The 17685-nt window shown below is 38.6% G+C and overlaps 1 protein-coding gene across 3 annotated transcripts; it reads left to right on the top strand.

Moving 5' to 3' along the window:
- The first annotated feature begins 443 nt into the window (after nt 1-443).
- Nucleotides 444-15563, top strand: LOC119741216 (lupus La protein homolog). Of its 3 annotated transcripts, none has more exons than XM_038216950.1 (13): nt 444-519; nt 1332-1465; nt 3051-3120; nt 3875-3981; nt 5491-5592; nt 6422-6529; nt 8018-8118; nt 9061-9132; nt 10788-10830; nt 11505-11645; nt 12353-12539; nt 13227-13403; nt 14069-15563. In XM_038216950.1, the coding sequence occupies exons 2-13, from the start codon at nt 1403-1405 to the stop codon at nt 14173-14175; spliced, it is 1278 nt and encodes a 425-aa protein (XP_038072878.1). In that variant the 5' UTR covers nt 444-519; nt 1332-1402; the 3' UTR covers nt 14176-15563. The 3 variants fall into 3 exon arrangements, with proteins under 3 accessions (XP_038072878.1, XP_038072877.1, XP_038072876.1); XM_038216949.1 differs by having other exon boundaries at nt 466-624; XM_038216948.1 differs by having other exon boundaries at nt 466-681.
- Nucleotides 15564-17685: the final 2122 nt, after the last annotated feature.

The raw sequence follows: 17685 nt of genomic DNA, 5'->3' as shown, positions 1-17685 counted from the left end.
AAATGACAGTCTAAAGCATCCTGTAAAATTATGGCACCTGGTATACTGTCATTTTCAAGAAAAGTGGTATTTTTGTATCAATTTCCAACGCTGATCGGCCGATCAGCGTTGGAAACTACTGGCTTTTTTTTCAAATACTGGCCCCAATTGACCATTGCACTTGTCTGCAATCGATTACAAACCTATGAACGGGTACGAGCCAGCTAGACTGGTTCCCTGACCTTACAATTCCCCAATGTATGTAAACTGCTCTGTTTCTTCTTATATGGAGTCAGGGAACCAGACTACAGGAAAATGATCGTTTTTCTTGGTTTTTATAGCATTTTCGAACCCAAAACCTCCAAAAAGTCAGTGTAACTATATTTGCTTTATATTTCCAACCCCCCAATTCCATCCATTTCTGAAAATTACAGCAAAAGCAAATGATGTATATTCCCTTTAACCTGAAAACTATCCGATAGAAGCTCTAGAGGGCGCTGTTTTAAATAATCTTCCTGATGCAAGCGTGGGGATTTTGTCGTAATCAGAATTTCATAAACGTTTCTCATACACCGTTTTATTATTATAAATCGAGGCTTGAAAAGAAATTGTAGGAATAGGCTTACTGTAGAGTCCAATATTTTGGTGAGTTTGTATCAAGCTAGTACTTGACTGTTTCTTAATTCTACTTTCTCGGAGGAGGTAAGATTAGAACGAACAGCGCGACGGGGCCACGTGCATACGCGTGGTGTGTGCATTGTATTTGCACTGCACTGCAGCATATGTAAATTGTTGCTCTGTGACTAGACTGTGGAGTGTGGTTGAGTGCATGGGTGCACATAGTTAATACATCATTGTACTGGAAAGAATGTTGCAACATTGCAACTAAAAAATATTTCCAATATTGTTAGGAAATACTTTAAAAATGTTCTTGACTCTCCATGATAGACTTTGTACACAACCGCTGAAGTAGCGTCAGGTTGCAACATTCTTTCCCATGTACTTTTACTTTTAATAGGACTTAGGCGACATGTGTTTTGTGTTTTTTGCAACATTCATGTTTTTTGCAACATTCGGAAAGAATTCTATACACGGCCTCCACTCGGACATTGTCAGACCTCCTGCGCAAAGTCTATGGCCCATAGACATGATAGAGTATTGGCCATGAGAAATGACAGAAAAAGGCTATTATGAAAGTCGGGTTTTTTGCAATCCTAAAATAGTGTTTCTTCATCAGATTTACAACTTTTGGTACTTTTCAGGTCATATTAAGGAATATGAGTGGAGGCGCGTGTATGGAATTCTTTCCCTCCATTGCATTCAGTTCTTGGTGCTTTTTATTCTACTTGTAGGCTAGTTTCATTCAACTCGGCATTGTCGTAGTGTTGTTGACAACTCATCTGTATCTGGCAATCAATGAATCATGGCAGACAATGGCACAAGTGAGCCCTCCGAACTTGAGAAGAAAATCATCAGGCAGATTGAGGTACGTGCTTCTCAAAATCAGTTCCCAGATTTCAAATTTATTTGAATCAGGGTCCGCAATAAGCGGTATCGCATCGCAATTTGCGACACATTCGAGGCCGACTGCGACGCAATTTTTAAAGTGCATCGCAAAACTGCTATACAACATTTTGATCATGAAAAGTTGACACAAAGTGTACTTGCCACCAAATTTCGGTCCACTGAATTCCACAACTATCGGACATGGTAAACATCCATCATGTTTTGATTTAGTTAAGCTTAAATACTGAAAAAGAACGTCAATTTTGTTCAGCTGTATAAAATCTGTACGTGTTTAGTTTGTAAACAGGCGGCGCGCGTCTGATGGGCCAATAACGAGACCACGTGATAAACGCAGCTAATAATTTGGAATCGCACTTATGATCCGGACATAAGGAATGCCCGGAGCGTCAGTGCGATACCAAATTATCCGCAGCATGTATCACGTGGTAAATCACGTGCATGATCGGAGGAGGTGCAGGATGTACGTCGAGATTTTACCTCGTACTTTGAATCAGCTGCGACTGTGCGAGGAATAATTTATGGATTTATAGAAGAAATAACACGTTTGTACACTATCTGGTCAAGTATTCAACAAACTTTATTCTTATTCTCACTCACTGGTAAATATATGCATGAAATGAGTATTTTGGTGGCTAAAAAAGTTACATGCACGTCGTGCATGCTCAGTAAAAAAGCTACGTGCACAAGCTAAAATCTACATCCACTGGTGCATGCGTGCACCTGGGTAAATCGAGCCCTTTTCTCATCACTATTCTTTAGATATTTGTCGGTTTATCTTAAACATTTTGCCGACACGGAAAACGGGTTTACCCCTTCAAGTAAATCACTTGATACGCACGTGGGATTCGTGGGAACTAAAACGTCAAAATCCCAGCTGTGTTGTCGTTTGTGCGCTGTGTAGCATATTGATGAAAACATGGCTACTACGAAAACTACCGGTAACAAGGCAAATACTGCCAATAATTGGCAGGCGGATCTAGACCCGGGCCAGGAATGGCCCGGGTTAATAAATTGCTTTTTCACTCGAAAGTTATTCCAGCAAGCATGCAGCTCCTGAAATAAACAGACAACTGATGAGTCATTAAGTTCACAGCTTAACGTAAGTTACTTCTTTATTGCTTTGTAATTTGTACAGTCTGACACTGACAGGTAAATAGTAATTGCAAAGCCGAGGCTAAATTTGAGTATAACAAAACTGCTATGCAAAATTGGTAAACTGCTATGCAAATCAAAATTTGCATAGCAGTTTTGCTATACAAAAAAAAATCCTTAAGGCTTACCCTGATTTGAATACAGTTGTAACTCTGTTAGATTTGTTATCATAACTCTCACAATAATGTAGAGTATTAACAGATGTGACATGATGTGCCAATCTCGTGTTACCTGTATCAACCTTTGACTTTGGGTTGGTCAAAGTTAGAGATAACTAAAAGTATTTAGAACAAGTTAACTTAATGTGTTTTACTTACATGATTTAAAAATGTATGCTTGAATGCAATTAATGTTTACATGCTGTTTTATCTCTTTGTTTTTGTTTTTTACAGTATTACTTTGGAGATGTCAACCTGAAACGGGATCGTTTTCTGCAAGAGCAAGTCAAGGAAGACGATGGGTGTATCCTTATGATAATATACTTCCACTTCTAAAATGTTCATACACACAGACCAGGTGTGACCTGATTCTGCAATGACAACCTACCTTCCTCAATCCTCCAAAGTCCTCCGGGCAGTTTGGAGGGTTTTGGAGGATTGAGGGCAGTATTCAGTGTCGGTTGAGTTTGGAGGAGTGCGGCTGAATGGTGTTTGAAGAAGAGGAGTATTATGGAGGATTGAGGCTGAATGCATTTTGAGAGGCAGGGCTGTGGGAGGATTTCAAAGGGATTGAGGCAGTGGGTATCCTTCATTTAAACAGAAGCGCAAAATTATTGTGGAACTTGAGGATTGAGGATGGTTCCTAGTAAAAAGGGCCTAGGGGGTTAGGGTTAAAGAATAGTTGTGTGTGCATTGAATGCACAAAATCAGCTCTTTATTTTGAGATGTCGCTCGGTTTGATCCCTGATAAATACGGCATTTTGGGAGGGGGGGGGGGGTTGGGACGATAGAAACCTACATGAATGGATTTAAGTTAGAAAATGAACTGTACATGAAAACTGACAAGACTGACTTTTTACTTGGGAAAACCTCAAAGCAAAGATTGAATTTGTCAACCGATTAAGGATTTTCTTTCTTTGGCATCTGCAGGAAAATCGCTATCTAAACCTGCACACACCTTGAAGGGTTGTCAGAAATGTGTAACATTAAATTAAATTTTTATGAGATGTACAGTAGATGAATTCCGTCAGAGGTATTTTTCTTAGCACAGAAACCAGGGGTTCCTCTGGAAATAATGGTCAAATTTAACAGACTCAAGATTCTCTCTGAGGACTTCAATGTCATCACCACGGCTCTGGAGAAGTCTACAGCCAACCTCATGGAAGTAAGCGAAATCACTACGCTAGATCCTAACCAAGCAGAATCCAATATTATCCACCAGTTTGTAAATTAAAGAGAGCCACAATACAGTCAGTGTTGTAGTCGAGTCCTTCACATGTCTATCACAAGTCGGGCTCAAAAAGTAAATCACAAGGCCTTTCATAAGTCCAGTCACAAGTACCAGGGAATGAATGGTAGTAGAGAGATGTTTTTGTCACAGTTTTTGTGAATAGTTTGTGGCCTGACGAGGGGCCTGGATGATAAGTGATTGAGTTGTGATGGACCTGTGATGTACTCGACCACGACACCAAATACAGTGTCCCACCAAGCACTAGACTTGAAGAGGCCAATTGGCAGTCAATTAATAATTCGGATAATTTATTATTTTTTTATTCCAACTTGGACTTGATTGAATAATCAAATATTTGAAACGCGCTGATCAAATTTTACATGCGCCAGCCTAAACTGGCTGGCAATCCGGATTTCTGTGAGCCTATTATTCAGTCCTTCTGATTTGAAAATCACAGGCATGTGGAAAAAGGCACACCTGGATTTTTCTAGGTGTGTGTTTTATCTAGGTGTGTGGTTTTCTAGGTGTGTGATCTGTGGTCCAGGGAAATTCAGGCGTGCAATTATTCACACTTCTCGGGTGTGGGTGTGATCGCACGCCCCAAATCAGAAGGACTGATTATTATTATTATGGTTATTATTATTATTTATTTATTTCTGGTAATGAAACCAAGGATTCCTCAAAAGCACCCTTGGCACTGTAGCTTGCAAGCCTGAAGTTACCTGTAGAGAGGAGACAATAAGAAGAAATGACTGTTTTAGAGGTGGGAGGAAAAGCCCAGAAGAATATTCTGGGAAAACCCACGGAATCAGGCAGGGACTGAAAACCCAATTCACGTGTTTGCCCAGGCGGGATTCGAACCTGGGTTACAGTGGTAGAAGGCAAGGAAAGTACTGCTACACCAACCTGACTCGCTGTGCCTTTGCTTGGCGAAAATTGAAGAAGAAAATTTTTAAAATGATATAAAGAACACTGTATATATGTGTCGCATATTCAGTTTATACAGCTCAGTCCTAATTGGGAACGTTCAAAATCTAAATTGTCACCTAATAAAAATGAAAAACTTTGGCAAAGTTTGCAAATACATGTTGATTGTTTTCCCATGATGCACTGAAGGTAATGCAGGACGTTTTTCTTTTACTAGCGGCAGCCTGTCTGTATTTTTTAAACGCTTTTTATGAATTGGATGATCAGAAAAGGAACATAACAGCTTTTGTGCTGAAGCAACTGCAACATTTTAAAGTTAAATCGCCAAAAGTCCCAAAGCATCTCAAGAAATTGCAGGATAAAAGTGCATTTCAAAGATCCCCTCAAACAAAAGTATTGCATGGGCTCTTCAGTTGGTACTAATTGTGGCTGTTAATGATATTGAAAGTGTTGATGATTCATTTGTGCTTTTTTCTCTAAGACTGATTTCTCCTTTTCTCTCAAAATCCATTTCAGATCAGTGAAGACAAAAGCAAGATTCGCCGTAGGACAACTAAGCCGCTTCCTCAAGACACAACAGAGTACAGAAAGAATCTCAGAGAAAAGAGTGTATACTGTGTAAGTCTGTCAAAGAATTTATATTCGTCTTCCAGATCTCCAAACCAATAACACGTTTCAATAATATATCAGGGGAGTCCCTTGAAAGTACCTTCTAATTCCTGTAAGCCGTGTAAAATTGGAATATAATATTTGAAGGTAGAGTAGATAATTTGCAGCTATGCAAAAAGTAACTGACAAAATTATTGTTGAAACGCTTGCTTATTTTAAAGTTAGTAATGGCAGTAAACTCCCTGTGATATTATTCCTTCTGGCATGCTGTCAATTTGAAGAAAACAATAGAAGAAGGCCATTACCGAAGACGTGTCAAGTGATGCATTTTTTCGGAAATTTCCGTTAGTAGTTGGTTTGTAATTCAGTGAATCTGTGAATGGGTGAGCGCAAGCGTTGAAGCGACGCACACCTGTTTGCTATTATTCGTCAGTTCTGTGCTTGACATCGCATAGCTGCAATCGGCTGAATGAGAACGTGTCCCAAAAGCTGATTTCAGGCGCAATTCAAAACATGACTCTGCAAATTTTGAATTGAAATCGAGATCCTAGAACATTGTTTTCTCGGTATATACAGCATTCACAGAGCTAGAACACATCAGGGTAGTTGTTAAGCACCCGCCTTTTGATTTTCAGCACTTTTGTTGCTTAAAAAATGTACATATGGCAAATATCTATCCTACCTTTAAACAAGACCCAAAAGTCACAGTTAATAGGACATTATTTGTACTCGATGACTTGGTCAGTCAGCCTGTCAGTGACTCTGTCAGTAAGAGGACAATATGCTGGCCCTTCAGATCCGGCAAAAATCAAGCTGATATTAATTTTGTACATTTCAGAAAGGATTTCCATTGGATACTAACATCGGGCAGGTTGAAGAATTTCTGGACAGGTTTGGAGAGACAGAACACATCAACATGAGGCGGGATGGGGACAAGAAATTTAAGGTATGTATTTTTGAAATCAAGAACTTGAGGACCTCAAGAACTTAACTCTGGAACTTTGGTTTCTACCTCAAGAACCTTACAAGAAACTCTTGTCCTTACCTGAAGAACTTAATTGTAGAACTCTGGTTCCTACCACTGGAACTTTATCGGACACTCTAGTTTCTGGCTCCAAGAAACTTTGGTTTCTACCTGAAGAACTTTAAATTAGAACCTTACCCAGGAACCATGGTTCCTACTCCATGGTTCTTAACTCAGAACTTTACCCTGAAATTGTAGTTCCTGCCTCAAGAACTTCATCAAGTAACTCTTGTTCCTGTCTCAAGAACTTTACCTAGGAACTCTGGTTCCAACTTAAAAACTTGCTAATGAAGTCTAGTTCCTACACCAAGAACCTTAGTAAGGAATTCTTGTTCCCACTTCAGGAACATTGCCTCGGAAATCTGGTTGCCTTAAGAAACTTAACCGGGAATTTTGGTTCTTACCTCAAGAACTTTACACATGGGAGACTATTGCACAAACGAATCATGCCATGATGATGTATACTATCTGTCAATCCACTGACTGCACAGTGATGTCAATACACATCTTATATCTGAGCGTGAAAGTGCACTATGTCTTCTATTCTTCTATTGGTTCAAATTAAAGGGAAGATACAACATTTGCAAACATCAAAAACCAAAATGATCAAATTATCACGAAATATCTCACTGCATTGTTAGGGAATGACAGCGTAAAGCATCCTTTAAAGTTGCGGCTCCTGGTGTGCTGACATTTTCAAGAAAAAGTGTATTTTTCCAGCGCTGGTCGGCCGACCAGCGTTGGAGAAAACTGGCTAATTTTTCATATTTAGTTTGTCTGCGTTTTCTTTGCAATTGATTACACACCTGTGAAGACTACAAGCCGGCTAGACTGATTCTCATGATCTTACAATCCCCCAAAGTCTATAAATTGCTCCGGTTCATCTTAAGTGGCATCAGAAAACCAGACTATAAGAATATGATTGGTTTTCTTGGTTTTTCCAGCATCTACGAACCCAAAACGTGAAACAAGTCAGTGTAACAATATTCGCTATAACATACTAATTCAGTCTCCTGACAATGACTAGAGCAGGCTAGTCGAAACGTTGAGACCAAAGACAAGTTCGTTTAGAACTTACAGCAGGACTGTTCTTAACAGAACAAAAAACTACTTAGCAAAGTTGATAATAAGCAGGACAAGTTCTTTTCAGAACTAATATCTTCTAAGCAGTAGTTATTACCACATGGTGTTACCGCAAACCGAAACGATACCGATACCTTACCATGCAAAGCCTCAAATCTTATACTAATTCTCCAAATCCATTTATTTATGAAAATTGCAGCAAAAGCAAATGTTGTATGTCTCAAAAGTCGGAACATTCCCATTTCTTTCAAATTAATAGCTTGGTGATGCTCTGTATCACTCGTTTTAAGCAACATTTCAGTCTTTTTGGTGTTTTTTTTTTCTCAGGGCTCAGTATTTGCCACATTTAAAGACCAGGAGGCGGCTAAGAAGTTTCTGGAAGAGGAGGGCCTGAAGTACGGAGAGACCGATGTCATCAAAATGACCAAGTATGTTAAGTCCTCATTTACAAATGATCTGACAACAATCAGTCCAAAAATAAGCTGTGTAGATGAGGTAGTTGGCCTGCAACAATTAGGTTGTTTATTCAATGAATTGATCCTTGTGTTGGTTATTTGGTTTGTTTTTGATTAATTGAAAAAGAAAATGAAACTGGAGGTTTTCTTTGAAGAGGCACAAGAGCATGTGCCCCCAAAAGACTTTCTTTGGACAGCAAAAGTAAATAGCTGTTTGATTGATTGAAACCATAACTGAAGAGTGAATAATGAACCCTAACTTCCTACTGTCTTTTAGTAAGTACTGGACCAAGTCTGCCAAAAGCCATCAATCACCTTGCTTCGAACGCTTGCTTTGCTTCAGGCCTCCAGGCCCAAGTCCATCATACTCCATCAAAATGGGGGGGGGGGGGGGGGGGGGGGGGGGATGGATTTTGATGGATTTTGATGGAGTTGGAGAGGTTAGGGTCAAGCATGCAAAAACCCAATATTTGTGGTCCTATAAGGTGATCCGTGTAACGGTTGTTTTTCATATTTGATTTTGGAATTTTCGTCCTTGTCACCTGTCAAATGAGACACTTTTTCTATAAATTCTGTCTGAAGTGTATTTCTTCCAATGTGGTAGTATGCCTCATGTATTGTGGCTTTTCCGTGGTCCAGTTTCCGTCGGAAACCGTTGCACATGCAATGATGATGTAAATATCTGTCAATCCACTGAGTGCACAGTGATGTCATGATCTTATATCTGAGTATGCATATCTGGGAACCATCATACATATATTCATTACCATTTGTATTCCACAACTCAAATTTAAAGCTGTACAATTTCTTCATTTGCTGTAGTCTTCTCTTTGTGTATTTTGTTGTTGCAGGTTTAGATATGTAGAGTATTTACATTGTTCTATTCTTTCCTGTTTGTTGTCCTTTTTTTCACAGAGAGGAGTATTTCATGAAGAAAACTGATACAAGAAAACAAAAGAAAGAAGAGGAAAAACTGAAGAAACAACAGTATGTGAATTTTGCATGAAGTCCGTTCCGTTTATTTCTTTTGTAATCTTAAATGCTCATTACTCATTCAAGCTTTGAAAGTTTGAACTCTGAGCACAGGGTCTGAATGCAGGGTCTCTGAATTTAAAGGTAGGGTAAATCATTTGTCATTTGTACATTTTTTTCTTTGCAGCAACAAAAGTTCTCAAAATCTAAAGACGGTTGCTTAACAACTTTTAAAGTTGATGAAGTTTGAGCTCTGTTAATGCTGTACATTCCGAGAAAACAATATTCTAGGATCTTGGTCTCAATTCAAAAGTTACTGAGTCATGTTTTAAATTGCACCCAAAATCAGCATCAGGGACACATTCTCATTCAACTGATTGCAGCTGCGCGATGTCAAGCACTGAACTGACGAATAAAAGCAACCGCAAGTGCGCGTGCATCGCGTCAACACTTGCCCGCAACCATTCACGGATTCGCTGAATTACAAACCAACTATCAGCGGAAATTCCCCCAAAAGTGTCACTTGACGCATCATTGGAAATGGTCTTCTTTTATTGATTTCTTCAAAAATGACAGCATGCCAGAAAGAATAATTTCATGGGAGTTTTGTGTCGTTACTATCTGTAAACCAAGTAAGCTTTTCAACAATAATTTTGTCAGTTACTTTTTGAATAACTGCAAATGATCTCCTCTACCTTGAAGTACGAATTGCCAAAGCACAGATTCAGTGAACGGTATAAACACCGACTCTAAGGCATTGTTCCATCCACAAAAAAAACTATAAAATTGTCTACAAGCTTATTAATTGTGAAATTGGTTTTCTTGCCTAAAGAGGGCGCTCTTCCTCTGTCCCAAATGTGAGGACAGGAGGGAAATTGATCTTGCAATGATGATTATGTAATCTGTCAATCCATTGATTGCACAGCGATGACAAAACTACAAATCTGAGCAATGTATTTCTCGATTCAATCAAGATGAGTAAAAACTTGCGGAATAAGAAAGAATGTTTCCACACCAGGAGGTTTCTGATTTATGCTGCTTCAAATTAAAATCGTTGGTTAGCTTTTCTTGGGTTGGGTTGGATCTTAGTAATTGTGCTGCATTGTAGCCATAGTATGTGTGTTTGAGGAAATAATGTAGTTTCCAGACGCCACTTCTTTGGTTGTTTACAAAGTCTATGGAAGGTAGCGTTTCAAAGTATTATTCTAACAAAACAGAAAATGATTCTCAGTCCCAGATTCATGTCTTTTCAACATTTTTTGGAATGGCTGACCTTCATTGAGATAAAATATGATGAAAAAAGTGGTATCAAGATGCAATATTCTTTCTGTGTTTGACATCGTACTTTTTGATAGAATAAAAGAATAAATTCTAGATTTTCAAGTTTTAGGACATTAACCCTAACTCCCTAGCATGATTTACTAGGAACCATACCCATCCTGGCAAATTCCGACACCATATGGGAAACTGCACCCACATATTTCTGACTTTGATTCTGGAGGTTTGCAAACCCAATGTAAAAGACTGTCAGTTTAGGGGTACTGTTCCCATCCTGACAGATTCCAACAAAACATGCCGTTGGGGTTTGATGGGTTGAGTTCTGTTGGGGCTAATGTTAACATGCAAATGGTGATTGCCGATAGTATCAATGTATTATTTTCTTACCTCAGGGCAAAAGAGAAGAAGGAGAGGGAAGCCATAGAGGCGCAAAAGGTATGTTGAAATTACATATAGGAGGCAGGATGCCAGACTTGTAGGTTAGACTTGTTTAAACAGTGGTTTAGAGTAGCTACAGTCGTGCTATGATGATGATTTGTAATCTGTCAATCCACTGATGCACAGTGATGACAAAACTACCGAAACATCTGAGCAGACATTCCCCACCCCACTGCAAGCATATCCAGCCATATTTTCTTTGTCGTTCCAGTAGATTTCAATAAATTGTTTCCTTTTTGCAAAAAAAATAAAAGTTTGTATGCCTCATTCCCCTCACTGCCACTAATCTATAATCTCTAATGTTTTTCATCGTTTGTTGATTTATACTCCACCACAGTTCATTTCCATAGTTAATTCAAAAGAAAGAATATCTTGTATAGAGAAGTGATACCATTGGGTGGTTGAATATAAGCAAAACCTGTAAGAATGTGCCACAATACAGAGGCTTGCATTGTAGTTGTTAATTTTTTCACACAAATACTTGAAAGGACAATCTCGGCGATCCACAGACCAGTACGTCATGCATGTTGGGGATGTTCAACAACATTGAATAAAACCATCATTATAATTGTAGAATATATCGACCTAAATAACCAAACACATTCTTCACTATCAGATCATTTTGAATTACCTTTTATTTCTTCTGATTTTTTTTTATTAACTGCAAAAAGGCTGACTTTGGTGATTATGAGAAGGGCTGCATTCTGTTCTTCAGTGGAGCTAACGACCAGACATCCAGGGAAGACTTGAAAGAATTATTCTCCGAGTACGGAACAGTCAGCTGGATAGATTTTGGCAGAGGTCAAACAGAGGTAGGCATCTTACAACATGTCAGACCGATGTTCCAGTTAATTAAATAGGAGCAACTACATACCAATTATCAATGTTTTTTAGTCATGAGGAATAACTCTATAGAGTCTAGTCAATGGAAAATTAGTTCATTAAGTTCACCTGTCTGAAACTAAATTCTTTTTGGTTTGCGTGACTCTGGGTGTTGGCCTTGTGACCCAATAGTTAAAAAGTCCCAAAACAAAATTCCCTCACCATTGGGCTATGGATGTTGACTAACCCTACCCCCCTAGAGAATGTACTAGGAACCTTCCTCACTCCTGCAAATTCCAACACTGTATGGTAACTCATACACCCAAACTGTTGGACTCTGATTATGGTGGTATGCCTGACCCCACGTAAAGCATAATCAGTTTACTAGTGCAGTACTCACTCCAACAGATTCCAACAAACCATGGTGTTGGAGTTTGATTGGATGGGGATTGTTAGTGTTAATTCTACCTGTGATGTACTGCAGGTAAAGCAGGATTTGCACTGCCAATGGCATCTTTTTTGTATTGTGAATTAGTTGTGTTAAGCTGTGTTGAAATCAGTTAGCTACGGCTTGCAATAACGTGCACCCATGGAAGCCGCTAAATCCGCTTCCCATTGATGCATGTGTTACTGCATAGCCATAGTCATAGCCGAGTGATTGGGACACAGCCTTAGAGTACTGTTGTCATACACACAGGGTCACATTCGCTTTGACAAAGACACCCCTGCGGCTGGCGTGCTTGAGAAGGCAAAAGCAGCCGACAGCAAACTGACAGTGAGGGGATGTGAACTGGAGACCCGCGTGCTGGAAGGCGAGGAGGAAGAGGAACATTGGGCCAAGATACACGAGAACATGTCCATGGTTCGACTCAAGAAACAACAAGGTATCAAGCGCAAAGGATGCTAAAACAAGTGTCTGTAATTATTTGGGAAACAAGCAAATTTCATGGAACTGCCTCACTGATGGAGAAAAGTTTGTAATCGTTACGGAAGTATTCTGATAAAATATCATGACATAGATGGGTAATTCCATGGTTACTCATGTTACATTTGGAGCTTGTCTTCCATCAACTCTGTGCTGTTATTCCATGAAGTCAAATCATTTAGGGTGGATTTTTCTCACAGAAGATCCCTTGAAATAAAGTGACTGAACTTCCAACAAAAAGTTCAAGAAAATAAACTTCTGTTGTTTTGGCAATAGGTTGTTGTCAACAACTTGCATTACAAGACAAGGACATCTCAAAAATTTGAAAACCCCACGTTTGAAGGTTCCTCAAATCGTGTCATGTCCACTTTCTCATGGAATTGGCCAGGTTTATTAATGCTTGTGTATGCATGGAGATTTCTATCATCACAATGCTTTGTTTTACAAAGCAAATCCTGCCTCTGAAGGTAGTGGGTTCTTTTCTGGGCAAAGTGTCTACAGACTCGATGTTAACCAGTTTGTGCTGGGAATATTTTGATGTTGGCCAGACCCCGGTGTGGGATCATTCAGGAAACTTGATGCTGGACAGTTTGAGCCTCAAACCTCCACAGTGGCTCATCAATTTTCCTTTTTTTTTCTTCCCAAGGTCGCAAGGGTAAATATAGCAAGGGCAGGCCAACCAAGACAAAAGGGCCTCGAGATTCATCATCGGTGCAGTACCAAGGAAAGAAGACTGTCTTCAAGGATGACAGTGATGACGAGGGCGAGGATGATGAAGGGGATGAGGCTGCTGCATCAGGGGATGAAGCAGAGCAACAAGAAGGTAGGGTACCAGACCGATATACATTCATAACGTTTATAATCGGTCATTCAAAATTTGTGTTGCATTAACCTAATAAAATTATCATTTATGAATTCACAAAAGAGTTGTAATCAACTTAATCACAAGTAGCAGGGGATGTACAATTTCAAAGGAAAGCCTTGGTCCCAGATATCTAGAGACCCAAAAGATATGTTGAAATTACACATAGGAGGCAGGATGCCAGACTGGTAGGTTAGACTTGTTCAAACAGTGGTTAAGAGTAGCTACAGTCGTGCAATGATGATGATTTGTAATCTGTCAATCCACTGATGCACAGTGATGACAAAACTACCGAAACATCTGAGCAGACGTTCCCCACCCCACTGCAGACAAATCCCTTGGTCTTGTAGATATATTTAATTAAAAGTACGGTTAGAAAGACAAGTCTTATGTTAATTAAATTTCTGTGGCTTGAAAGATTGGAATATGGTAACTAGTTCCTTGGTTATGGTGCTAATGGAAAAGGTCTATCCTGCATCACAGCCAGAGTTTCATTTGCATAGTAGATGGCATACCGGTACAGCCCTTAAATCTGAAAGAAACTGTAGATGACAAAAATGAAGAGAAAGTCAACCAATTTTTCTCTCCTTTACTTTCTTTGTCCCTGCTCTTCATGTGACTCACAGAAGTACCAGCAGAGAGTAAAGGTACAAAGCGCCCTCTGGAGGAACCAGAGGATCAGGCTGAGGAAGCCCCTGCCAAACAGATCAAGATTGGAGAAGAGACAAGTTAGGACAATTATTAAAGGGACCTCGACTTTTCTGCCAAAAAGCACCAACAAAGTCCAATTGTATTTCGTTCTCCATCAGTGAGCTTTTATACTTCAACCCTGAGTGTAACATCTTGGGAGAAGTTTGTGGAAATGCAATTTGTAACTTGTCTTTCCATATGAGAAATGTGGTTCTGAAAAGAATGAAAAGTGTTAAGCTGCTGAGATCACACTATGGAATCTTTCAGGAACAGTTTCTCTTAGAATTGGTGACTTCAAATAATGTTTTCACAGACCTCTCCTAGGTTGGAGTCTCTGTTATACAAAGCCTTAAATAGTCGTAGGTCAAAACGTTATTGTATATTGGTTACGCAATAGCCTGCTGCCGCGAGAGGGCGTAATCACGACGAACCGCTATCACCCACAAACTGCATACATTTGACAAAACAGATGTGCTCACATGACATATACCGCTACAAGATTCCCAAGACGTTATCGTGATAGCGCGCTCTCGTGGCTGAATTTTATCATGTATCTGATATACAATGACATCGTGACCCAAGACTAAGCCTTCAGTCGTAGTGATGAGTTGTTGATCACCAGATTTGGAAATCCCCAAGTGCAGCTTTTCATGATTTTATGCAATTTTTCTAGGGCGTCACTGATGGTGTATTTGTTCATTCAAACCTAATTTCAAACAATACACAGTGCTTGAATGTTTTGGGCAGTCTACAGTATGCTTTTTACTTATTTTTAAATCTGGAAAAGAAAAAAAACTATCAAGCAAAGAGTTGTGACTGAAACAATTACAAGTAGTGTAATTTTGATATTTCTGTCTTTTAAGTCTATGCTTTAAACATTGATTCAAGATTTTTTTTTTAACCAAAATTGAAAGAAGTTTTAGCTGAAGAATTTCGTAGTCTGAGAGCTAAGTCGTTTCTTTTGCAGAAAATCATAGCAAAGTAGCATAGTATGAATGTTAAGACTATTACGGATACTAAAAATCCCAGAAACGTTGCCTAGGAATGTTTTTTCTGTTCTCTAAAAATATGGCTCAGAAGTTGGAACAGGATAGTTCTCATCACAAATTGGTTTTTTGTTTTAGGTGGCTTATAAAATGCTAATCTGACAAGAAAACGAAAACATCATAGAGCTTAATTTGAGGTCAAAATTACAAGCAATTAAAAAAAATAATTTTTTCCCCCAGAAAGTGTAAATAGTTTTACCTTGGTTATCATGTATCTGTGGGTTATGATTGAGATTTTAATGACTTTCAACTTTGTGTTGCATCGTGCGATTGGCCATGAAATGACAGATGATGCAAACCTTTGTGTTGTCCATTCCTTTTAAGGTTTTTTATGAAAGTTAAAACGCTCTTTTCCATTTTTAATAAAAACAAACCAGAAATTTAATATGAGGTCTCAGTTTCTCATTTTTGCATGTGTGTGTATGTCGAGACTAGTTATTTTAACATGTAAGGTAGCGTTCTTAACTTTCAATCTTCTTTAAATTGATCAATACATGCAACAAATATAGTCGGACACAATGTAATTTTTTTTTTGTGACTTATGTTTGTTTTAAATGCGTTTGCAGTACAGACAAAAAAAAATCAGGCTCGAAAAATCAAATGTTTTAAACGTTCGCATTTGTATTATTTTAAGCCTCCTGCCATTTGAACAGTCACAGACAGTAAAAAAATCATACTCTTCCCCTGCCATGCCTTTTACACAGTCGCCAACAGTTGGATCATATTTTAAGCAAGCACTGTGACTAGTCAAATTCAGTCAACAGACAAAAGCAGGCAAGTTGTAGGCCCAGCTGGCTTATCAATCACCTACAGTTAAAGCATAACTGTAACAAGTTACATTAACAGTCACAGCCAGTCAATCCTACTTTATGTAGGCTGGGAGCTCTTAACTGTTAAAAACAGTCACTTGATTGATTTTGACTGAAATGACAACTTGGCACAATGTATGTTTGCATAAGAGGGTTAATATAAGAAATGCAGGTTTTTCCATTGGTTGGAGATGTTTATTTTAAATGCTGGCTCATACACTTATAGTGAAAATGCAATTTAAGAGTTCAAAAAAACTGACTGAAAAACATTACTATTTTTTTAAATACAATTTGTGGAATATCTACAACATGTTCGGCACAGTATTTCATATATAGCTACGTAATCAGCATAGAAATAGCTTGACAAAAAAATTGACATTTTACATTCTAGAACAGTATTTAGTTTTAACTGTAAACAGATGAGGATGCGATGGGTTACATTTACTTAATACAATGTAGTTATGTAATTTCAAAACAAAAGGCATTAATGTGTAAATACAACTTTCTTAAATTACACAGACTCGTGCATTAAGTGTTATGGAATATTTACAGTGAAATTGGCCAGAGTTGAAATTTTGTCATTATTCTGTGAATTCAAAGAATGAGTACTTGACGACGAAATACCACAAACCAATGCACAAGCCTTAGGAACAGCTCATTTTTCAATAACATGTTGGATTCTGAGTTGGTATAATTTTTATCAACAAATGTATGCATTTGCATACTAAAGCTTAAAAAACTCAAGACTAAATGCTGCTTTGAAGGAGATAAAAAAAATGAAAAAACAAAACGAGTGACAAGATTCATGAAAAGTGAATGACTGTACAGCCACTTTTACTGAGAAAATATGCACAAATGAGGTTAGCTTTTGTTGGACTATAGATACATCAGATCTTATATGTTCGATGATGGATGTACTAATTGAAATGACTATTTTAGAACTTCACAAGTATGGGTTGCATAACTGGTTAACAATAGCCACATACATATTGCAACATACAGCCGGGAACCATTGAAGACAACTCACTACAATCTGACTACAGCACATGGTCTTGGAGGTTTATGTCCAGGGACCAAAGGCTGAGAGCCCTGTTTAACAGCAGAAAAGTTGTCCTTAATATAGCAGAAACTTTTGCTAACCTTAAGCACTATATCATGACATTGATGTGGGCCAATGGAGATTTCTATTGGTAGAGCACCTATTTAAGCAAATGTCAGCAAGCCTTTACCTGTGCTAATGGTCTGCATGGAATAGAGAAAGCCTTTGTTAACAGAAACCTGTGTAGGTTAGAAGTGCCATGAAATTAGGCCCTGGGCCCAAAGTACATAAAAATCAAACGGTTATTAATCCCTAATCCCCTTGAGTGATTTACTAGGATTCCTCACTCAGGCAAATTCCAACACCATATGGTAAACTGTACACCCAAACTGTTGGACTCTGATTATGGTGGTATGCCTAACCCCATGTAACGCATAATCAGTTTACTAAATTCCAACAAATCCTGGTGTTGGAGTTTGACTGGATTGTTAGGGTTAATCAATGATTTTTGGTCAAAATTTGTCTCATTACTCCTTTGTAACAAGGTGATGCTCGTACTTAAAGTGCAAAATAGTGTATTCAACATTGATCTCGTCATAATATAACATCGTTTTGGAGAGAAAGCTACAACAGTGGCTAGTTTCTAAACATGTGGCTGC

Source organism: Patiria miniata, unplaced genomic scaffold (assembly GCF_015706575.1).
Source record: "Patiria miniata isolate m_02_andy unplaced genomic scaffold, ASM1570657v1 HiC_scaffold_5, whole genome shotgun sequence".
NCBI classification, from domain to species: Eukaryota; Metazoa; Echinodermata; class Asteroidea; order Valvatida; family Asterinidae; genus Patiria; species Patiria miniata.
Note: the sequence above shows the minus strand (reverse complement) of the source record. Positions and strands in the feature narration are given on the sequence as shown.

Excerpts from the sequence above, each read along its gene's own strand:
- LOC119741216 (XM_038216950.1), top strand. The coding sequence starts at position 1,403 with ATGGCAGACAATGGCACAAGTGAGCCCTCCGAACTTGAGAAGAAAATC. Across the intron at positions 3,121-3,874 it reads AGTCAAGGAAGACGATGGGT|GGGTTCCTCTGGAAATAATG; the intron begins GTATCCTTATGA and ends CACAGAAACCAG. Across the intron at positions 12,540-13,226 it reads TCGACTCAAGAAACAACAAG|GTCGCAAGGGTAAATATAGC; the intron begins GTATCAAGCGCA and ends TTTCTTCCCAAG.